Here is a 23,930-nt window from a genome sequence, read left to right on the forward strand (position 1 = left end):
CGCACGCACGCACGCACGCACGCACGCACGCACGCACGCACGCACGCACGCACACGCACGCACGCACGCACGCACGCACGCACGCACGCACGCACGCACGCACGCACGCACGCACGCACGCACGCACGCACGCACGCACGCACGCACGCACGCACGCACGCACGCACGCACGCACGCACGCACGCACGCACGCACGCACGCACGCACGCACGCACGCACGCACGCACGCACGCACGCACGCACGCACGCACGCACGCACGCACGCACGCACGCACGCACGCACGCACGCACGCACGCACGCACACACACACACACACACACACACACACACACACACACACACACACACACACACACACACACACACACACACACACACACACACACACACACACACACACACACACACATAATCATGAGACAAATGAAGGAAAAACTAAACTTAGTATGCTTTAGATGTGATCTCTAGCAAGTCCAAAGCTTTTTTATTTTAATCCCAGCCTTCCCATTGGAACTTAATTGTACTTCCGAGGCCCGAAAAAACCCACGCACCCCTTATGGGATTCGAACCCCGATCTCCTGGCCCGCAGTCCGATGCGCTAACCACTGCGCCACAGTCCTTTTCTCTATTATCTTGATCAAACCATACGCCTGTCATGACAGGACACCTGCCCTTTAAGGACACTTTTAGCTGGTGCAGCGCATGGCTGCCTGAACGGCGGGGTAAAAACGGTCATCCATGTAAAAACCCTTCTCATGCAAGAACATGAGTGAACCTGGGAGTTTCAGCCCATGAACAAAGAAGAAGAAGAAGAAGAAGCTGGTCCCATGTATGGGTGTCCTTTCATTGCAGGTTACTTCAATTTCAAATCAGTATACGCACGTGTCAGGCCACTTTGGTCCAAGTTCCGTCCACATGGACCTCTCGATCATCCAGCCCAGGCCGGGGAAGAAATCAGTCCTGTACAGCTTCTCTGAAACAGGAATAATACTGTGTGAAACTGTTACAAGACATTTCACTCCCTGTATACTGCAGCAAGTCAATGCAAGAAAATCCATTTCCAAAATCCATCACAAGGGAACCCCCCTTTTAAGACCTCCAACAATCTGAACAAATCAGGTCTTAAAAAGGAGGTACATTTCTTTCTTTATTTGGTGTTTAACGTCGTTTTCAACCACGAAGGTTATATCGCGACGGGGAAAGGGGGGAGATGGGATAGAGCCACTTGTCAATTGTTTCTTGTTCACAAAAGCACTAATCAAAAAATTGCTCCAGGGGCTTGCAACGTAGTACAATATATGACCTTACTGGGAGAATGCAAGTTTCCAGTACAAAGGACTTCACATTTCTCACATACTGCTTGACTAATATCTTTACAAACATTGATTATATTCTATACAAGAAACACTTAACAAGGGTAAAAGGAGAAACAGAATCCGTTAGTCGCCTCTTACAACATGCTGTGGAGCATCGGGTAAATTCTTCCCCCTAACCCGCGGGGGGTGGAGGTACATTTCCAGAGACTACGAAGAGAAAATCTAAAATAGTAAGGACTTAAAAGTGAGGAAGTCTTAAATTTGGGAGACTACTGTACCAGCCGTTTGTTTGTTTGTTTGTTCGTTCATGGGCTGAAACTCCCACGGCTTTTACGTGTATGACCGTTTTTACCCCGCCATTTAGGCAGCCATACGCCGCTTTCGGAGGAAGCATGCTGGGTATTTTCGTGTTTCTATAACCCACCGAACTCTGACATGGATTACAGGATCTTTTTCGTGCGCACTTGGTCTTGTGCTTGCGTGTACACACGGGGGTGTTCGGACACCGAGGAGAGTCTGCACACAAAGTTGACTCTGAAAAATAAATCTCTCGCCGAACGTGGGGACGAACTCACGCTGACAGCGGCCAACTGGATACAAATCCAGCGCGCTACCGACTGAGCTACATCCCCACCCCATACCAGCCGTTTCATTCCCAGTATAATGCAGCAAGTCAATGCAAGAAAATCCATTTCCCAAAATACAATAGAAAAATTCCTGAAACAACTACTCTGACAGTTTTTTAAGGGTTAAGGAAGATTACAGTGGAACCCCCTTTTAAGACCTCCAAAAATCTGAAAACATCAGGTCTTAAAAAGGAGGTAGTCTTAACACTGTGTACCCCCACCCATGTTGACCAAGTCTTTTTTTAGCCGAGATCAGCTGTGCTGCAGCAGGTCACTCAGAATTGTAGTAACTGTGTGGAAAACTGTGTATCAACACGCTGGAATGCAGGCGCTAGATCGACGTTACAGGAAGCGACTGAAGCTAACAGTCTGAGATGATATATCCGTACCTGGTCAGATAGAGCCATATGAGTGGGTACGGATATATCCGTACCTGGGAGACAATGAGTTAAACGGAGGTACATTTACAGAGACTCATGACCTTCCGATTGTGCATTAATACTGTACAGCTTCTCTGTAACATTCTGTCTAAAGTTTCCCACACCACTTACGTTCGATATAAGGTTAACTGTTAATTTCATAATTCATTCTCCTACCTTCATCAGTATTAACCATGCCAAGGCAAAACACTTTCCTGTGTCAATGGCAGTGTTCCGGTGGGTAAAACTAACTAGACAATCTCTTATTTCAATGACAGTCATGGGGCGGGGATGTAGCTCAGTCGGTAGCGCGCTGGATTTGTATCCAGTTGGCCGCTGTCAGCGTGAGTTCGTCCCCACGTTCGGCGAGAGATTTATTTCTCAGAGTCAACTTTGTGTGCAGACTCTCCTCGGTGTCCGAACACCCCCGTGTGTACACGCAAACACAAGACCAAGTGCGCACGAAAAAGATCCTGTAATCCATGTCAGAGTTTGGTGGGTTATAGAAACACGAAAATACCCAGCATGCTTCCTCCGAAAGAGGCGTATGGCTGCCTAAATGGCGGGGTAAAAACGGTCATACTTGTAAAAGCCGTGGGAGTTTCAGCCCATGAACGAACAAACAAACAAACAATGACAGTCATTAAGAAGTGAACTTGAATCATAACCAAAAAGTGAAACACGACATGACCAAATAACAAAGGAAAGTAACTGCCTGGTCTAAACACAGAAAACGGCAGTAAGAGAGAGTTATATAAAAAAAAAACTAGTCTCCTTTACATGAGTGAAAACGAAGAACTGAAAAAATTATCAAATTATCATTAACAATTAAACTAACTTATAAAGCTGGTTTCTCTATGTCTATATCTGTCTGTATCATTTTGCATATGGACGAATGTGTGTGTGTGTGTGTGTGTGTGTGTGTGTGTGTGTGTGTGTGTGTGTGTGTGTGTGTGTGTGTGTGTCTGTGTGTGTGTGTGTGTTTGTGTGTGTTTGTGTGTCTGTGTGTTTGTGTGTGTGTGTGTGTGTGTGTGTGTGTGTGTGTGTCTGTGTGTGGGAGCGTATGACGACAATAGGCTCGGAGTATGTTCGTTGCCACTCGAGACGTGTCATAGGGTACCTTGGGAAACCAAACTTGAAAGGAGTTGCTAAAAAAGGCGGAAAACAGGACAAATCATATGACTCCATTGCGGACCCTGTCCGTCAAGGCAGCCGAAACTTTGCTTCGTCTCTCCTCTCCATGTCATTAGTTTTGACGCATGTCATGCTAATGGCGCCATTGTCAACTCTCTCCGCCTATGCTGGGCAAGTCATGGTCTCGGCCAAAGTTATTCAATCAGTCGGGGTCAGCGCAGAGATAGCTAGCTAGCTAGCTAGCTCTCTCTCTCTCTCTCTCTCTCTCTCTCTCTCTCTCTCTCTCTTTGTAGCTTATCTGTGTGTGTGTGTGTGTGTGTCTGTGTGTGTTTATGGGTGTAGCTCCTATGAGTGCATGCATGTGTGTGAGTCTATGTATGTGTGCCTGTGTGGAGACGTGTGTTTGAATGTGTGTATGTTTATTTTCTGTGTTTTTACCCCGCCATTTAGACAGCCATACGCTGCTTTCGGAGGAAGCATGTTGGGTATTTTCGTGTTTCTATAACCCACCGAACTCTGACATGGATTACAGGATCTTTTCCGTGCGCACTTGGTTTTGTGCTTGCGTGTACACACGAAGGGGGTTAAGTCACTAGCAGGTCTGCACATAAGTTGACCTGGGAGATTGAAAAAATCTCCACTCTTAACCCACCAGGCGGCAGCGACCGGGATTCGAACTCACGACCTCCCGATTAGGAGGCTGACGTCTTACCACTGCGCCACTTCGCCCGTCGACGGTTCAACTAAATTACTAACCATGTTTTGGGAAAAAAAACGGGTACACAGTCATTCCCAAACCAACAACCCACTTTAATACTGAAAATAACGGTCATATACGTCAAATTCCACTCGTGCAACAACACGAGTGTACGTGGGAGTTTCAGCCCATAAACGCAGAAGAAGAAAAAGATAATGAAACTGGTCATACCTGCTTCGTTGGAGACGAGTGTTCCCTTCCCGTTGTCGTTCCAGGCAGACACACACCACAGCAGGGGATCCTTGTGCAGGAGTGGATACGTCGCCAAGAAATACTCAAAGAAGTCTGGCGCAATGTCAAGGTCGTCTGTAGCATAAAGAAACATTAATTCACATTTGTTTACTGGAGAGAGAAAAAGGTATGGCGCTTAGAGCTATGCTAGAGATACCCTTATTATGATTATTGTCAAGTATGAGAGAATTGGGAAAAAACCTTCTTTCTTTATTTGGTGTTTAACGTCGTTTTCAACCATTCAAGGTTATATCACGACGGGGAAAGGGGGGAGATGGGATAGGGGAAAGGGGGGAGATGGGGGGAAAAAAAAAAAAAAAAAAAAACCTGCGCGTCTTTCATTATGACAGTATTACAAACTACAGCGACTTCAAAACTAGTTGAAAGGGTTTCACCGATTTTCTAGCCAATATACAGGAGTGGTTGGGATGGGATGGGCAGGGTATGAATGGGTGGGTGTGCATGTGTCAGGCAATCCATTCAAGGAAGAATGAGTTTGAAGGAAATGAATAACGCCGGGGTTCCAGGGGGCCATGTAGGTCTCCTGGCAGAGTGTAGAGGCAGAGTCTGTGGTGGGGGGAATTGCCCCCAGAAGCTGAAGCATTTTGGTCTTGTTAATATGAATTTAACGGGTGAAAGATAATGAAGTTGTGCATGTAAAGAACTTTTGTTGTTGTTGTGGTTTTGCTTTCACGGTAATCTGCTAAATCGTGGAGATTTGGATTGCCTGTGTATGCTTGTATGTACGCATGTGTGTCTGTGTTGTTATTTTTATTTATATTTATTTCTTGGACCGCTTGAATGGGAGGGGTTTGATCTGTTCTCTACGGCAGTTATGAGTCTCTTTCAAGGTTCCATTTTTGGATGCAACAAACCTTCCACGATGATGACGGCGGAATGGTTCAAGACGTGGAAGACTTGGTTGAGGGCCCACTTGTAGTGTCTGGCGATCTTGTAGTAGCCCATGAACTTCTTCTGTGGCCATGGCAACTTGATGTCGCTCAGATCGGGATGCTGTCAGAACAGTGTCACATACAGCACATTAAGTGAACGCAGAAGAAGAAGAAGAAAAAAATGTTATCAAAAACCATCACTTGCGGTCAACGCGTGGTGAACGGCACTGACATCATTCCACATAAAAGGATTTCTCTACCAAGATTCCCTCTTGATTTGGAAAGTTTGCAGGTTTCTTTACTGTGGTGACGCCCTATGGTCAGTGTGTTATACAAAGGGAAGCAACCAGTTGCAAGCGGGCGTTGCCAGAGACAATGAGGAGTGTTGAAAGCTTGAATGATAATAGCCTTGTGTGTGGAGTTATTTCCCATTGCTTGAATGATAATAGCCTTGTGTGTGGAGTTATTTCCCATTGCTTGAATGATAATAGCCTTGTGTGTGGAGTTATTTCCCATTGCTTGAATGATAATAGCCTTGTGTGTGGAGTTATTTCCCATTGCTTGAATGATAATAGCCTTGTGTGTGGAGTTATTTCCCATTGCTTGAATGATAATAGCCTTGTGTGTGGAGTTATTTCCCATTGCTTGAATGATAATAGCCTTGTGTGTGGAGTTATTTCCCATTGCTTTAAACAGTACAATGGAACCCCCCTTTTATGACCTTCACATCTGTCTGATAATTAGCTCTTAAAGATAGAGAGATAGAGAGGGAGAGATAGAGGGAGAGGGAGAGATAGAGGGAGAGATAGAGGGAGAGAGAGAGGGAGAGAGAGAGAATTGAATTGAATTGAAATTTATTTATCGAGGGTGACAGAATAAGCAATGTATACATGCTTTTCTTCAGCCGGCCCTCGCCCATTGAGAGAGAGAGAGAGAGAGGAGAGAGAGAGAGAGAGAGAGAGAGAGAGAGAGAGAGAGAGAGAGAGAGACAGACAGACAGAGAAAGAGAGAGAGAGAGAGACAGCGAGACAGAGAGAGAGAGAGGAGAGAGAGAGACAGACAGAGAGGCAGAGAGACAGAGAGAGAGAGAGAGAGAGAGAGAGAGAGAGAGAGAGAGAGACAGAGACAGAGAGACAGAGAGACAGACAGAAACAAACAGACAGCCAGATGGACCCAGGCAAGCACCTACCTTGATATGCTTGAAGTGAGAGGTTTTTTTGGCGGTGATGTAGGACTGGATGACGGTAGACGTGGCCTCATGGCCACAATCCTGACTCACGATGATGGGGAACTGTTTTGCTGACGGTCGGTACCTGGTTATCAAAACATTCATTGTCAAAAACACCTGAACTACCCTGTCACTCGCAAGATGTTATGGTGGAACCCCCCATTCTAAGACCTTCAAAAATCAGAGAAAATCAGATCTTAAAAAGGAGGATTAATCATCATAAAAATTCATTACACTGTATGTCACGTGCCGTCATTCCATTATTTCCATAAGCTTACCATCCCGAAGAAGGCAGTAACGTGCCGAAATATTTATTATAGATATAAACGTATCTAACCTGGTTACTGGTGTGTTTTCTTTTTACTTAAAAAGAAGGGGGTAAATGTACAGATGTTATAAACAGAAAATCTTGACGGGCGCTGTGGCGGGGTGGTAAGACGTCGGCCTCGTAATCGGAAGGTCGAGGGTTCGAATCCCGGCCGCGGCCGCCTGGTGGGTTAAGAGTGGAGATTTTTCCGATCTCCCAGGTCAACTTGTGTGCAGACCTGCTAGTGACTTATCCCCCTTCGTGTGTACACGCAACCACAAGACCAAGTGCGCACGGAAAAGATCCTGTAATCCATGTCAGAGTTCGGTGGGTTATGGAAACACGAAAATACCCAGCATGCTTCCTCCAAAAGCAGCGTGTGGCTGCCTAAATGGCGGGGTAAAAACGGTCATACACGTAAAATTCCACTCGTGTAAAAACATGAGTGTACATGGGAGTTTCAGCCCACGAACGCAGAAGAAGAAGAACAGAAAATCTTTAAAACATGCAGGTCTTAAAAAGTGAGACCGACTGAATCTGTGAGTGTGTGTGTTTGTGTTACTTTGTGTGTGCGTGCATGCATGTGTGGGCGCCTGTGTATATGCGTGCATGCCTGCTGATGACACAGGGGTTAGCCACTCACTTCAGCAGAATGTCCAGACTGCGACTGACGGTGGTGCGGTCGCATGCGATCATGAGGATTGGCAGCACGATGTCTTCGAGGGGTGGCAATGCCGGGACTTTACCCGCCGCGGCCGCTCTCGCTGCTGCTCCTTTCTCCGCCTCCTTCCGCCCTATGTCATCTGAAACAAAGCATCACTGTGTATTTACATTAGGATAAGGATAAAGATAAGATTCATATAGTCCTGTGAGGTTTACCTCATGGAAATTCGGGCTACTTTCTCCCTAGGGAAAGCCAGCTGCCATACAGTATACAGCGCTACCCATTTTTGGCTCACGTAAGTGTAGCCTATGCGATGCTAACTTTTGTCTGTCTGTGCGTGCGTGCGTGCGTATGTATGTATGTCTGTAGTAGAAACTTTAACATTTGACTGAACGCCAAAATACTAATTTTACCTGGTTATTATTCAAGCAACAGCTTCAAAGTATTGAAGCAATGATCAACATTTCGTCGCCACGTATGTAGTTAAAGTGTGTATCCAAAGAAAACGGGTGGTGGTGGGTTTTGGGGGGGTAAAAACAGCTGACTGGTTTGTGTCGTGTGTGGTATGTAGACCAGGTCAGGGGTCAAGGTTAGGTCAGATCGCGTGAAGGATTGTGGTATAGATACAGTTATCACCGAGCTGCAGTTCGCCGATTCGGAGAAGACGATTTCACATTGTTCGGTTTTGTAGCTCCAGAAAAATAGATAAAGAAGATACCAAAGGAGATTTCCTACAGATTAATCTGCACAGCGTGTTTCCAGTGTCTGCGCGAGGAAGCGCTGTCGAAAGCGCAGTGTCGATCTGGCCATCTGGCAGTCAGGTCCCCGTAAGTAGGCTACAGACAGACAGATCTAGATCTAGTGTCTCGCACTCTTGCACCGTGTCACCTATGCCTACTGTGTGTGTGTGTATGTGTGACGGAGTGATTGAGTTTGTGTTACTGTTTGTCGTGAGCCTTGGAGGCTTCGCCTCTTCTTTTGTGTTATTTTCCCTCCATGCATGTATAATTGTTGTGTAATTGCCATGGTATCTTTACTGATCTTTCAAAGCATGATGTTATGCCAACTTTGTAATTTCTCGGAGCCCCTCACAAAAACCTTACTGTCAGGTCAGTTAGATTAACTCTGAAAATTTGCGTTGGTACAGATGCGGCAGGGGGCCGCAAAGCTGAAGCATTTTGGCCTTGTAAATATGAATGTAAGACAGTCGGCCCTGTACGACTGTGGAGAGGCGGACTAGGCACCGGACCGTCCTGCAGACCTGCCAACTCCCCTGCAGTGAGAGGAAATGTATCTGGCCCACAAGGAAATCGCTGGACACCAAGCTAGGGGGGAGCACCGACAAGACCTCGGACTGACAGCCCAATTTGTCAACATCAAGGGCCAACGAAATTTGACACAAGCATCAGCGAACGCTTAAGAAGAAGTGAACACTGCGTCAATGGAATTGTTCATGATGTCCAGGTAAGGAGCTCACCTGCTAAAGGCTGTAGTTGCCGCAGCTTGTCCAGCAGGAGTTGGTTGTCTTTCATCTGCACAGCGATCTGCGACTGGAGTCCATTGATTCGATCCTCCATCCCCCGCTCTTCTTCCAGCTCCTGTCGCAGTGAAATGGACGTTTTAAACGTTAAGGCCAAAAAAAAACAAATAGTCTGTTTTCGGTAACATAGGTCGGGATTCTTTTTTTCCTCCCCAAAAAACATATTTATAAGTTATTTTGCCAAAAAACAAAGACTTTTTTTCCCCCCAAATGCCCCAAAAAAGTCTAGGGTCGCGCGAAAAAATAGGGTCGGTCGGGATACCGTAAACAGACTATTTTTGTTTGTTGGCCTAACCATAAAATGTTTGCCCACGACTGTTCACAGGGTTTTATTTTTGCTACTCTAGCTGCAGGCTATTTTTAGCCCCCATCCTTTCCCCACAGCAGAGATAACACAGCAGCTAGTAGCTCCCTCCGTGCTAAGCACAGAGAAGGCCTATCTCCCAGTATAGTGAGTTAAACAGGTGTGACAAGGGAGGCTACCGCTCCTTTCACAGCAGACTCTGCACCCGAGTTGTTGGCCTTTAAAAGTCAACACCCGTGGATTGTGAGATTCTGTTTGTGATGGGGTCTGGTGGTTTCCGATTGTCTGTATGTATTTTATAGGGCTAAGAAATTAGCCCTAACATTTTCAAACCTGTTTGATTACACTTCGCTTCTCGAGGTGATCGGAGTGTTTCGGCACACGGTTACACAGGCAAGCAAGCTTAACTGTTTGCTGGCTGCAGCTGCTGGTAGCCAAAAAATTCCCTCTGCCGGGCTACTTTTAACTCACACCAAAACACAAGCTAGGAACAGCCGTGTGCCGTGTGAACAGTCATGTTGATCATCACAGATGTGTAGCCAGGTTTTTACGCAGAATGAGAGCATCTTTCCACTTTAACACATTCCAAAAGTCAACATCAACGACCTTTAACAAAATTATTTAAAAAGGACAAAACTCAATTTTGCTGACTGTGCAGGGAAAGATAGTCTTCTATGCAGGCATGGGAATTGAAAATTGTAAGAAAGGCTGAACATTTATTACTGAAGACGCGAAGCGTCAAGTCGACGGCGCGAAGCGCCTAGCCTTACTAGGGGGGTCCGGGGGCATGCCCCCCCGGAAAAAATTTTCTCCAAAGAACCCAGATGGTGCAATCTGGTGTCATCTGAGCTCCAAGTTTGCAATTAAATTCTGTTTTTAGAGTCAGAGTTTTTAGTATCAATTTTTGCTTTTTTGAAGAAAAAAAATATATACATGTATTATATGGTTTAAATTTGTTAAAAAATTGATCTGTTGAGACAAACAGGAAAATGTAACTTGTAACACAATCTGTGCAATCTGGTTTACTTTCAATAAAAGTTCAAGTAACTGAGGTTCAAGTAGCCGTGCGTGAACAAAGTACGGACAGTTTTCGCGGGCTTTTGCGCAAAGACAAAAGTGACCGGTGCTTTTTTTGTGTGCCTCCCCCCTTTATTTTTTCGGCGGACACTTTCGCTTTTTCGGCGGAACAAAAAAATAATTCGGCGGACAATTCTCATGCCTGTCTATGACGTCAATGGGACACAGCTCACACAAGTTACAGCCAAAAATAAGCTACATACACCTGGGTAGAAAAAAAGACAGACTCTAATATAATCCTTAAAATAAACCAGTCACATGAAGCAAAACTCCTACTACATGTATTAGTCAATCTGTCAAACTCACAGAATATGAAATTTAACAGACTGCATTTTTGTCAGCAAAACATTATATAGCTTGGTCCCCCATGACCATGCGCCAAGAAAGTGCTGGAAACGAGCATGCTGTCAAAACTTGACTAAAATGTGAAAAAGAAAGAAAATTAACCAACCAACCCTAATTTTTTGGTGCTTTTTTTTGGTCAAAAACAAACATTCATGCTTTTCGGCCTTGCTTTACACAGACAGACAGACTGACACAATACACTGGTTCCACCCTTTTAAGACCGCCAAAAATCTGAAAAAATCGTGTCTTAAAAAGGGGGTAATTTAACAGAGTTTCAGAACAGAAAATCTGAAAAAATCGTGTCTTAAAAAGGGGGTAATTTAACAGAGTTTCAGAACAGAAAATCTGAGAAAACACGGTCTTAAAAAGGAGGGAGTCTTAAATTGGGGGGTGGGGTGGGTTGGGGGGGGGGGGGGTCTTAAAATGGGAATTCCACTGTACCTTGTCTGCATTTCTGTTGACTAGGGAGTAGTAGGTGAGGATGTTCCATGACAGGAAGACGCACACGCCGACCAGCACCAGGTGTGTCCGCCTCAATCGAGGCATTATGCCAACCACTGACCGCAATGCACAGCGCTCCCCCGCACCCACATCTGAAAAATAAATATTTGGGAAAGTAAGTTTCATTTAATGGTTTACATGACCTCAAACTGACAGCCCACTTTGTCAACATCACGGGCCAACAAATTTTGACACAACCATCTTTGAACGCTGAAGAAGAGACACGTCAACCATCATTGAACTCTGAAGAAGAGACACAACCATCATTGAACGCTGAAGAAGAGACACAACCATCATTGAACTCTGAAGAAGAGACACAACCATCATTGAACTCTGAAGAAGAGACACAACCATCATTGAACTCTGAAGAAGAGACACAACCATCATTGAACACTGAAGAAGAGACACAACCATCATTGAACTCTGAAGAAGAGACACAACCATCATTGAACTCTGAAGAAGAGACACAACCATCATTGAACTCTGAAGAAGAGACACAACCATCATTGAACTCTGAAGAAGAGACACAACCATCATTGAACTCTGAAGAAGAGACACAACCATCATTGAACTCTGAAGAAGAGACACAACCATCATTGAACTCTGAAGAAGAGACACAACCATCATTGAACACTGAAGAAGAGACACAACCATCATTGAACTCTGAAGAAGAGACACAACCATCATTGAACTCTGAAGAAGAGACACAACCATTATTGAACACTAAAGAAGAGACGTCAACCATCATTGAACTCTGAAGAAGAGACACAACCATCATTGAACTCTGAAGAAGAGACACAACCATCATTGAACTCTGAAGAAGAGACACAACCATCATTGAACTCTGAAGAAGAGACACAACCATCATTGAACTCTGAAGAAGAGACACAACCATCATTGAACTCTGAATGGTTTTTTTGTTTTTGCTTAACGCCCAGTCCACCACGAAGGGTGATATCAGGGCGGTGCTGCTTTGACATTTAACGTGCGCCACACACAAGACAGAAGTCAGAAGTCGCAGCACAGGCTTCATGTCTCACCCAGTCACATTATTCTGACACCGGACCAACCAGTCCTAGCACTAACCCCATAATGCCAGACGCCAGGCGGAGCAGCCACTAGATTGCCAATTTTAAAGTCTTAGGTATGACCCGGCCGGGGTTCGAACCCACGACCTCCCGCCCACTGGGCGGACGCCTTACCACTAGGCCACCGTGTTGCAGTATTGAACTCTGAAGAAGAGACATAACCATCATTGAACGCTGAAGAAGAAATGATTAACATGTTTCATTTTCAATAATTTATTGTCCCATATCTGGGAAATTCGGGTGGCTTCCTCCCAGTGGAAAGCTAGCAGCAACAGAGTCGCGCTACCCAGGTGTGCGCATGTTTGGGTGTAATCTGCCACCTGCACTTGTGGCAGAATGACCAAGGTCTTTTACGTGCCATTGTGGTGACATAGGGGTAGAACATGAAGACTGTGGAGACTGTCTCTGAGTCTGCACATAAAGTTGACCTGTGTCTGTCCAAGCTCGTATTCGAACCGAGCGTAACTCTCGGATCAAAAGTCCATTGCTCTACAAACTGAGCTACCATGGCCCCCATGATCACACAAGATGTCATAGATTTGAATCCAGGTGTGGAACTGGACACGTCATGTCAACCTTATGAAGTTATGTGTAGACTCAAAGACAGTATGCATGTTCCGCCTTCCTGTCGCCTCTGTCGCACTTTAAAATCTCTGCCATTCTGCCAGTTCATCATACCATGAACTTACAGAATGCAAGTGAAAGATACATATACCTGAAAGACCAGTTTCCAGTTTCTTTTTAGCACAATACTTAATATTGATTATCCTGGCACTTGACCTGTTAAAGCTTAGAGTCCTGGTGCATGAGTCCGTGGAGTAAAAATCTGCATTGAATATATTTATTTATCAGTTAAGCAGTGACCTTTTGGTTTATTTTTTTTGTGGTCTTAATCTACCAAGCACTTTTTGTGTTTTGGTAAGATAATAATAATATGCAGTCCACGCAGATCTTTACTGGGACTTGGTAGATCCTTTTGGGGAAAAAAACCAAATCAAAAACAAAATAAAGATTATTAAAAAGAAGAAAAAAACAGATCAAGGGAGATAAGGATGAGAGTGTGTGCAGCTGTCCGCATGTGTGGTACCCGATACGTAGAAGTCAAACGGAAACGTTATTTACAGTACATCCGCCCTCAGGGCAAAACAAACTGTCCTATCGATCGTGTTCCAACAGCACATGAATAAAACAAAGAATCCTATCCACTGGACAGGGAGTTACTTATTCAAAGGGTGTAGTTTTATGAATACAGTGAAACCCATTTTTTTAGACCTCCAAAAATCTGAGAAAATCAAGTCTTAAAAAGGAGGGAGTTCTTAAAATGGGGGTAATTTTACAGAGGCTATGAACAGAAAGTCTGAGAAAACAAGGTCTTAAAAAGGAGGGAGTCTTAAATTGGGGGGTCTTAAAAGGGGGTTCCTCTGTACAGTGAAAACCCACTTTGAAGACCTGCAAAAGTCTGAGATAATCATGGTCTTAAAAAGGAAGGAGTTTCCGAATGGAGATACATTTACTGGTTATGAATAGAATATAAAACCAAACATGTCTTAAACAGGGAAAAGTTTTAGTTGAGGGTCTGCAAAAATAAGAATAAGTCAGATTGGGTTTCCGCGAACACGGAACTTTTTTGAGGCCCTGTTGAGACCTAAAGAATCAATTAAGTTCACAAGACGGTTTTCATATCTTATCTTTTTTAAGTTCTGTTGTAACCTTACAGCTTCAATGTTGCAAATTAACTACCAGCGATAGCAGATCTCACCCTTGACGCCACTTGTATTACTTGTCAAATAAAAGTTAGATTTGATTGTTTTAGCTTTCAACTTTAGACAAAATTGAAGAAAGAAAAAGGCAAGTAAAGGATCACCGTTTCAAAAGAAAAAGTTGAAGATCAAAATAGGGATTTTGTGGGACTAAACATAGTGGAACAAAAGCCCACCATAAATCTATGGGAAGTTAAATCGGGTGGGGCTGATAGCTTTATATACAAGCACTCAGAAAATTCTGAAGCTCAGCTCGCATTTACATCAGCTTTTACAGCTTCACGGGTAAAAAGTGAAAAAGAATCACTTACGTCTCAGTCTCTAAAAAATTAATAAAATATGGGTAATCCCACTCTCACAGCTCCGTAATTATAAAGTTTCATTCACAGTATGTACAATCCACACAGACGTATAGAGTTTGCAATGATACTGACTGATACGCACAGTGTTTTCTCAACAGATTTTCTTCATCCTCTGAAACATGTACACCTCAGAGTCAAATTTGTGTGCAGACTCTCTTCGGTGTCCGAACTCCCCCCCGTGTACACTACATTGGGTGTGCACGTTAAAGATCCCACGATTGACAAAAGGGTCTTTTCTGGCAAAAATTGCTTAGGCACAGTTAATAATTGTCTACCTATACCCGTGTGACTTGGAATAATAGGCCGTGAAAGGTAAATATGCGCCGAAATGGCTGCAATTACTGGCCGTATAAAATTTCATCTCACACGGCATCACTGCAGAGCGCCTAGAACTGTACCCACGGAATATGCGCGATATAAGCCTCATTGATTGATTGATTGATTGATACTACAAAACTCATATCTGGCCTATCTGGCCTGTGCAACATCTGGGACAGTGTTTATTTCAAGGGTGCTAACTAATGTCTCTATTTCTTCATCCTCTGAAACATGTACACCTACTGTACCTACAAAACTCATATCTGGCCTATCTGGCCTGTGCAACATCTGGGACAGTGTTTATTTCAAGGGAGCTAACTAATGTCTCTATTTGTTTCTTCCCTGACTTATACACAGCTGTTGCGTGTCCCTGTGTCCTGTGTAAAAGATTCAGTCAACCATATTACAGATTTGTTCCCCGTGTCCTCCGAAAGCGGCGCATGGCTGCCTAAATGGCAGGGTAAAAACGGTCATACACGTAAAAATTCACTCGTGCAAAAACACGAGCGTACGTGGGAGTTTCAGCCCATGAAAGCAGAAAAAGAAGAAGAAGAAGTTGCCCATATATATGTCCGCGAGAATTGAGGAAGTATAGTGCATTACATGGAGACTGCTCACCGCTAGGAAGGCTAGGATTTAATGGCGGAACATCCACGTGGAGGTGCTCGTTAAGCGCGAAAACATGGCGGCTACACAACTACATGTACAACTCCCATTGGCTGTACACAGATAACTGCAGACGACTCGTTCAGTATCAACCAATCGTGTTTGATACTTTGTTTCACAAAATCGTTTTGTATACACCCTCAATGTCTTGCAAAGCAAACAGCTAGCCACAAGCAATTCTTTCCTCTGCAAAACAGACGTCAGGTCAGGATTTTCGCGTGCGCCAATGGCACCCTTCTCATACGACATACATGCAGGAACTCAACAGCCTGGCTGCATCATGTGCAGATTAGGACATTTTTGCTGCATCAATTTGGCAATGGCGTCTGAAATTCTGAGACAGTTACAAAATGGATTAAGAAAAATCCCACCAACTGCATCAGAAAGCAGCCCGGCTGTAAATTTGTGTACAAGTCCAAATATCAATCAATCAATCAATCAATCAATCAATCAATATGAGGCTTATATCGCGTGTATCCCGTGGGTACAGTTCTAAGCGCAGGGATTTATTTATTTTATTTAAAAAAACAAATTTTATGCAATTTATATCGCGCACATATTCAAGGCGCAGGGATCTATTTATGCCGTGTCAGATGGAATTTTTTTACACAATACATCACGCATTCACATCGGCCAGCAGATCGCAGCCATTTCGGCGCATATCCTACTTTTCACGGCCTATTATTCCAAGTCACACGGGTATTTTGGTGGACATTTTTATCTATGCCTTATACACCCCAATGTAGTGTACACGAAGGGACCTCGGTTTTTCGTCTCATCCGAAAGACTAGCACTTGAACCCACCACCTAGGTTAGGAAAGCGGGGAGAAAATTGCTATAGCCCTGACGGACCCAGGGTTGAACTCGCAACCTCTCGCTTCCGAGCGCAAGTGCGTTACCACTCGACCACCCAGTCCTAGAATAGAAGGATGTCTTTAACGTATGCAAAAGCTTGGACAGATCTGTGGTGGTTTACGTTATCTTAACCGTGGTAAGGGAAGATACAGTCAACCCTGTCTAGAAAGAGGTGGTTGCTAAATATGGGGGGCGGGGATGTAGCTCAGTCGGTAGCGCGCTGGATTTGTATCCAGTTGGCCGCTGTCAGCGTGAGTTCGTCCCCACGTTCGGCGAGAGATTTATTTCTCAGAGTCAACTTTGTGTGCAGACTCTCCTCGGTGTCCGAACACCCCCGTGTGTACACGCAAGCACAAGACCAAGTGCGCACGAAAAAGATCCTGTAATCCATGTCAGAGTTCGGTGGGTTATAGAAACACGAAAATACCCAGCATGCTTCCTCCGAAAACGGCGTATGGCTGCCTAAATGGCGGGATAAAAAACGGTCATACACGTAAAATTCCACTCGTGCAAAAAACACGAGTGTACGTGGGAGTTTCAGCCCACGAACGCAGAAGAAGAAGAAGAAGAAGCTAAATATGGAATTGGATAGGTGAATTTCATTACATAAAATTGTTGGAGATCCTTTGGGTGGTTGATGTGGGCATGTGGTCTTGAGCCGAGGTGGGCGACAGAGGGTAGGTTCCACTGTATCTTGAAGCTACAAATCTGACAGGTTTACCAGTTCAGCAGTCGCAGTTAACACCCACCATCAAAGTGATAAATCTGGGTCTAAAATCATGCTGGCAACACCTGGTGAATATAAACGGTAGAGTAGGCTTTTTATAAATCTCCTGAGTCCAGACCTGCTGAGTGCCTGATCCCACTTTATGTGATTGCATTCATGCAAAAGATCCTGTGATCTGTCAGAGTTTGATTGGTCATAACAAAAATATGAAAATACCTTGCATACGACGTGCTGTCATAAAAAACAAAGTACAGTGAGTATTGCTGTCTTAAATGACGACATAGAGCACTGACACGCACATAAAAGTGGGCGGGGATATAGCTCAGTTGGTAGCGCGCTGGATTTGTATTCAGTTGGCCGCTGTCAGCGTGAGTTCGATCCCAGGTTCGGCGGAAATTTTGTGTGCAGACTCTCTTCGGTGTCCGAACCTCCCCCCGTGTACACTACATTGGGTGTGCACGTTAAAGATCCCACGATTGACAAAAGGGTCTTTCCTGGCAAAATTGCTTAGGCACAGTTAATAATTGTCTACCTATACCCGTGTGACTTAGAATAATAGGCCGTGAAAGGTAAATATGCGCCGAAATGGCTGCAATCTACTGGCCGTATAAAATTTCATCTCACACGGCATCACTGCAGAGCGCCTAGAACTGTACCCACGGAATATGCGCGATATAAGACTCATTGATTGATTGATTGATTGATAAAAACTGACTCCCACGCAATTCAAGTGAACATGGGAGCTGCAGCCCATGAATGAAGAAGAAGAAAACACAAGAGGAGGGGAAGAAAAAGCACCAGAAATCTCACAATGAAGCAGATGCGCAATCACTCACCCACCCATTCTCTTTCTCTCAATCACACATCCACCCATTCTCTTTCTCTCAATCACTCACCCACCCATTCTCTTTCTCTCAATCACTCACCCACCCATTCTCTTTCTCTCAATCACTCACCCACCCATTCTCTTTCTCTCAATCACTCACCCACCCATTCTTTCTCTCAATCACTCACCCACCGTTTCTCTTTCTTTAATCACTCACCCACCCATTCTCTTTCTCTCAATCACTCACCCACCCATTCTCTTTCTCGCAATCACTCACCCACCCATTCTCTTTCTCTCAATCACTCACCCACCCATTCTCTTTCTCTCTCAACTCTCTCTCTCCATCTCTGTGCAAACTTCATCTCTTAACTTGGAAGTTTCTATAGTTACTGCTGCTGATGGGCGGGGATCATAGCTCAGTCGGTAGCGCGCTGGATTTGTATCCAGTTGGCCGCTGTCAGCGTGAGTTCGTCCCCACGTTCGGCGAGATATTTATTTCTCAGAGTCAACTTTGTGTGCAGACTCTCCTCGGTGTCCGAACACCCCCGTGTGTACACGCAAGCACAAGACCAAGTGCGCATGAAAAAGATCCTGTAATCCATGTCAGAGTTCGGTGGGTTATAGAAACACGAAAATACCCAGCATGCTTCCTCCGAAAGCGGCGTATGGCTGCCTAAATGGCGGAGTAAAAACGGTCATACACGTAAAAGCCGTGGGAGTTTCACCCCATGAACGAACAAACAAACAAACTGCTGCTGATGGGGTCTATGTCGACCAAAAGAGTGGTATTCCCTGTAGGTGGAATTCCTGTAGGTGGATTCCCTGTATACAGGGAATCCCACAGGGTGGAGTTTTTCAATAAAATTTGCAAACCATACTCGAATTTCTAAGAAATATAAAAAAAGATTGAATAACATCAAATTCTACCGATGTCGCTGAACATCACGCAACTTTCAGCGATACCAGCAAAACACTACAGGAACTACACCCTGTGGTATTCCCTGTATACAGGGAATCCACCTACAGGAACTCCACCTACAGGGAATCCCACTCTTTTGGTCGACATAGACCCCATCAGCGTTACTGCTGGACAGTGAAACCCCCCTTTAAAGACCAACCAATTTACAATTTTCGTTCTCGTTTTGTATTTGTTTTCGTTTTCGGTATTGACACAGATTGTGTTCGATAATTCAAACTAAGTTTTCCTTGTTGTTTTTCTCCTTTTTTTCCCCCCTTTTTTTTTCTTCTCTTTTTTCAAAAATGTGTCGCATTGATCATATTCCGCCATGAAATTTCAGGCATGTTTATGTGAGCACTTATCATAAGTTTTAAACTTGTTGTGCTCCTTCTTAATGATGTTGTTATATTATCATGTGTCTGTTTACGAATAAAATACTGTTTAAATAAAAAACAAAACAATTTACAACTAATTAACATCCCTTGCTTTTTGAGGTTTACTGTTCATGAATTCTTTAAAATGTACCTCTATCTTAAGACTCCCTCCTTTTCAAGGCCCCATTTTCCTAGATTTTTGGAGCTGTTCGGGGTCTGTACAAGTGTATATGGCTTCAGATTTACCGCAGTATTGATCGTTTACACACAAACTTTGAGTTTTACTCCAATAAGCATCATTAACTTGCAGCTGTTGCAAATCCTTATTTATCTCTCCTTGCATTATAGATTTATCTCTCCATGCATTATTATTATTATTTTTATTATTATTATGAGAGCTTATATAGCGCGAACCACAATTAACTGTGCTCTCCGCGCTTTACATATTAATTTCTGCCGTTTGAAATGGAATTTTTTACAGACAGACAGACAAACAAACATTTTTAACACACAATATATAACGCATTCACATCGACCAGCAAACCTCAAGCCTATTAGGCGAGCATTCACCTTTCACGGCCTATTATTCCAAGTCAAACGGGTATTTGGTGGACATTTTTATCTATGCCTATACAATTTTGCCAGGAAAGACCCTTTTGTCAATCGTGGGATCTTTAACGTGCACACCCCAATGTAGTGTACACGAAGGGACCTCGGTTTTTCGTCTCATCCGAAAGACTAGCACTTGAACCTACCACCTAGGTTAGGAAAGGGGGGGAGAAAATTGCTAACGCCCTGACCCAGGGTCGAACTTGCAACCTCTCGCTTCCGAGCGCAAGTGCGTTACCACTCGGCCACCCAGTCGACATTATACGCCAAAACGATTTACCTGACTTTCATTTTTTATTTGCTTATTTATATGTTATTAATTGTTAATCAGCATCAACGCATGGCACTGTTAAGCCCTCTCGGCACAGGAAAAGATACCTCTATCATATAATATGTTAGAACAGACATATTTTTCAATCCACTAGGATCACATTGATTGACACAAGAATTGTTCATATTTGACATATATTTGAAAATGTGTTTAATGCATTATTCTTTATCTTTGCAGCTAAATAGATCAGTTTACCAACAAAAACAAAAAATCAAGTGTGAAGGCCATCATTCAACAGGTATTATCCAACTTACTGGTTTTAACTGCTCCAACTAAGCTTAAGTGCTCTTCACACGGCAGACTTTCAACCAACTTTAGTTGGTTTGAAGTTGCTCCCAAGTCAGTAAGGTCAATTTTTAAGTCAATGGAAAGTCTGTCATGTGAACATTCCTGACGATATACAGAATACAGAATAGAATACAGAATCTTTAATTGCCAAAGGTTGGGAATTTGTGATGACATAATTACGGTTAAGAAACATTTCAATCCAGCCATACACCAACACACGCATCAACAAACTGATCAACAGCATTAATTTAAAAACTGATCTAGTTTATATACACCGATACAGGGCTGTTGTTTGGCATCAGACATTGGTCAAAGTCCAATTAACTGCCATGAATGTCCGATTCATATGGCCAGGTGTCGGTCAGAATTGTCCTATCATACTTCGTAGAGGGAGGACAGTCTGATGAAATTTCTTTTGCATCAGTTAAAGAGCTTATATATATTGCATTCTATTTAGACTAGGCCTAAAAAAAAATAGGTGTGGTTACGGTAAGTCGACCTACCCTATTTTTAGGGGCCGACCCAATAACTTTTTTTTACATAAAATTTGTCAAACAAACCAAAAAATAAATAAATAAAAAAAGAAAACGAGTGCAGAAAACGCAATGAAAGCGAAAGCACTTGAGTCGCACACTTATTTCCCTGTCAAGTAGGTTTAATTTGTACACATTAGAAAAAAAAAGTTTTTAAAAAAAAGTGATTGCCTACCTTCCTTAGTTCCTACCCTATTTTTTTTGGCTATGTTACCTTAACCACACCTGTTTTTTTGTGGCCCTAAGAGCACAACACTATATGCAACCTTTTTTCATATGCAGCAAAATGTGTAAACAACACACAACTACCCCAGACACAGCAACACATTTGCAACAAGAACTGATCTAGTTCATCTGACAAACTTTGAGAAAACAGCAGATGATAATGTGTACATATATGATCACAATGTTGGTCACATAAAATGTCCTATTGAAATTCTATGAAGCCCGTCAAATGTCCTTTTCATGTTGATAAGCTCAGGATATAATTGTCTGATTCACGATTAATGCTGTTCACATGAGCAGTGATTTACAGTTCTGCATTGCTTGGGGGAAAGTTGATTGCAATGTAAGTATGCCATGTGAACAGCACTTCAACTTCAACCACCCCAGGGTCATTTTAAGAAGGCTGATGAGAGCTAGCTTTGCCAGTTGTGACTTTACCACCATACAACAAAACTAAACCCGCAAGGCATTCTGTGTTGTCAGAGATTATCTTCGCACCAAGGTTTCACGGTTCATCGGATAATCGGTTTAGGTTTAAAAGTTCGCCTAAAAAGTCACCTATCAGGACAGCTTGTAAGCTGTGGGCGTGGCACTTAGCTGCCCACTAAAAAAAACGGCAGTTAGTATATGCTTAAGCTGTACGAACTTGTACATATGTTACTCAGTCTGTGATTGTTGTGTCTCTTTTTATCTCGATTTGTACACGAAGCTGTCAACAGTAGACTAGATGTTCAACCCGAACTTTTTCGAGTTCGATCACATTGAAACACACACGCTCCATGTTGACGAATAAGCCAGCACACAACTTTACCTCACTTTTACCGATCCCGAGAAAGACAGAAGACTTCAATGGCAGCGTTTCCTCCTCTCACAAACGTGTCACACGCGTGCCAGGTCCTCACAGACACGCTTCAGATCCGCCTCCTGTTCGATCTTTCATCACAGTCGCCATCTTGAAATGTGGCAGACGAAGAAAGTACTTCCGGTTTAGATAAAAACTTCCGGTTAGCTCGTCTGCTACAAAACATGAGCCAAACACAATACACCTCACTCACACCACCACCATATGTCAGGGAAAAGAATGAGAAGAAAACACAATGATTTGGTTTGCTGACAAATGAATTGAATATAAGTTGGCTACCTATCACTAAGAAGAAGAAGAAGAAGTATCCTGAATATGTTATGCAGATCAAATAAAATGTGTTGACAAGTATTAATGGGACGTTCAAGGGCTTCACCTAATGCATTTGTCCCCACAAACTAAAATGATGATGCTAATAAGCGTTCTTTACTTCTCATTCAGACTGAACCTCTGAATTACTGCTACTCGCGTGCAACTTACATATTCAGTCAAAGCGTAAAGGGGTATTCTTGAACTTCTCCATTGCGATAACCTAAAGAGGTTCCTGCAATGTATCCTATCCTGATCCTCAACTTTAGGTGTTAAATTCATAGCTCATAATTCAGAGGCATTTAAGTCTCCAAATTTGTAGAATCTGCACTTGTAATCATAACAAGTCATTTTAGATCCATTTGAAGTTACGGAATGAACTCCGATGAACTGTACGCCATTTTTGTCGATTGAACAACCAAATTAATTCCATATGCTTAAGTTTGGAGCTCAATCCGTCAATTAATTTCACGACAAATGTTCTTTGGCTTGCTTACATGGAATTGTATCAAAAATAAGTAAAGAATGTCACTGGATTCTGAGCTATGAATTTAACACGCTAAAGTTCAAGATTACCCGTAAAGGTCATCTGAATTGACATTCTTGTTAGGGAGTGATGTGTTTTATGTCAAAAAAGAATTTTTGACAAACTTTTGAGTTTACAACGATGTAGTTCAAGATGATTGCTTTTTTTTTTTTATGAAGGGAGAATTAAGACAGAAGTGAAATGAACAGAACAATGTTTCTTATGAATTAGTCTTACCATAACCCTTTAAATAATGTACATGTACATATGTGTAGATAAGGTGCATGTACATATGAGCAAACCATATCCTTTTATTCATTCTCGGAAGAGGACAAGGACAAAAATGGTAAACAAATTAGGTACCAACAATTTTTAAATTCGGGCTTGCGCTCTCTCGTTTCCGTTGCGACGATAACCTAAAAGTAAAAAAGGTTCCTGCAACATATCGATCTGGATCCTTTGTCCCTGATGGTAGTTTTTCTTGTTTTTACATTTAGTCAAGTTTTGACTAAATGTTTTAACATAGACGGGGAATCGAGACAAGGGTCGTGGTGTATGTGTGTGTGTATATATGTATGTATGTATGTATGTATGATTTTGTTGTTAAATTAACATTATTTTTCATTCATAAAAAAAATCAAATCTTGCGACATTATTTGATTTTAGTCTATAAAGGTTCTTAAATTTTAACTGACCAGTGTCGACCAACACCATTATTTCGTCACTCTCATAAGACAATTTCCTATGTCATTCGTTTTAGAGTTTTGAAAAAAACGCAAGAAACTTCTTTGTTTCTGAACAATCAGCCCATCTCATTTTAGTTATAAGTTGCAAACTGCCTATCTCCAGCGGTTGACAGCGTTATATTATACACGTTTGATAAAAAGATGATGGCAACATTGTTAATCAACACAACTGCATAGCCATACCAAAAAAGCTTTTGAATACCTTACAGGGATGGCAAAATCGT

At 43.1% G+C, this 23,930-nt stretch overlaps 3 protein-coding genes across 3 annotated transcripts in view; 1 reads left to right on the forward strand and 2 right to left on the reverse strand.

Annotated features, from left to right (window-relative positions):
* Nucleotides 1–23,930, reverse strand: part of LOC138950612 (coagulation factor V-like) — a 391,727-nt gene that overhangs the window by 337,037 nt on the left and 30,760 nt on the right. The gene's annotated exons all lie outside the window — the stretch shown is intronic.
* On the reverse strand, nucleotides 763–22,287 carry LOC138949795 (alpha-1,3-mannosyl-glycoprotein 2-beta-N-acetylglucosaminyltransferase-like). Its single transcript, XM_070321583.1, has 8 exons — nucleotides 22,075–22,287; nucleotides 11,284–11,435; nucleotides 9,054–9,174; nucleotides 7,556–7,715; nucleotides 6,567–6,690; nucleotides 5,360–5,498; nucleotides 4,425–4,559; nucleotides 763–974 (listed from the first exon to the last, which is right to left on the reverse strand). The coding sequence occupies exons 2-8, from the start codon at nucleotides 11,386–11,388 to the stop codon at nucleotides 871–873; spliced, it is 888 nt and encodes a 295-aa protein (XP_070177684.1). The 5' UTR covers nucleotides 11,389–11,435; nucleotides 22,075–22,287; the 3' UTR covers nucleotides 763–870.
* Nucleotides 11,390–12,101, forward strand: LOC138949928 (dentin matrix acidic phosphoprotein 1-like). Its single transcript, XM_070321712.1, has 2 exons — nucleotides 11,390–11,405; nucleotides 11,500–12,101. Exons 1-2 carry the CDS (start codon nucleotides 11,390–11,392, stop codon nucleotides 12,099–12,101), a joined length of 618 nt encoding a protein of 205 aa, XP_070177813.1.

The sequence above is a fragment of the Littorina saxatilis genome, linkage group LG16, assembly GCF_037325665.1.
Source record: "Littorina saxatilis isolate snail1 linkage group LG16, US_GU_Lsax_2.0, whole genome shotgun sequence".
In the NCBI taxonomy this organism is placed as follows: domain Eukaryota; kingdom Metazoa; phylum Mollusca; class Gastropoda; order Littorinimorpha; family Littorinidae; genus Littorina; species Littorina saxatilis.

What these genes read in the sequence shown, in the direction of transcription:
- LOC138949795 (XM_070321583.1), bottom strand. Translation starts at nt 11,388, where the DNA reads ATGCCTCGATTGAGGCGGACACACCTGGTGCTGGTCGGCGTGTGCGTC. An exon ending in AGTCTGGACATTCTGCTGAA is followed by an intron (nt 6,691 to 7,555) that starts GTGAGTGGCTAA and finishes TTTGATAACCAG; the next exon opens with GTACCGACCGTCAGCAAAAC. An exon ending in ACTCGTCTCCAACGAAGCAG is followed by an intron (nt 975 to 4,424) that starts GTATGACCAGTT and finishes TTCCTGTTTCAG; the next exon opens with AGAAGCTGTACAGGACTGAT.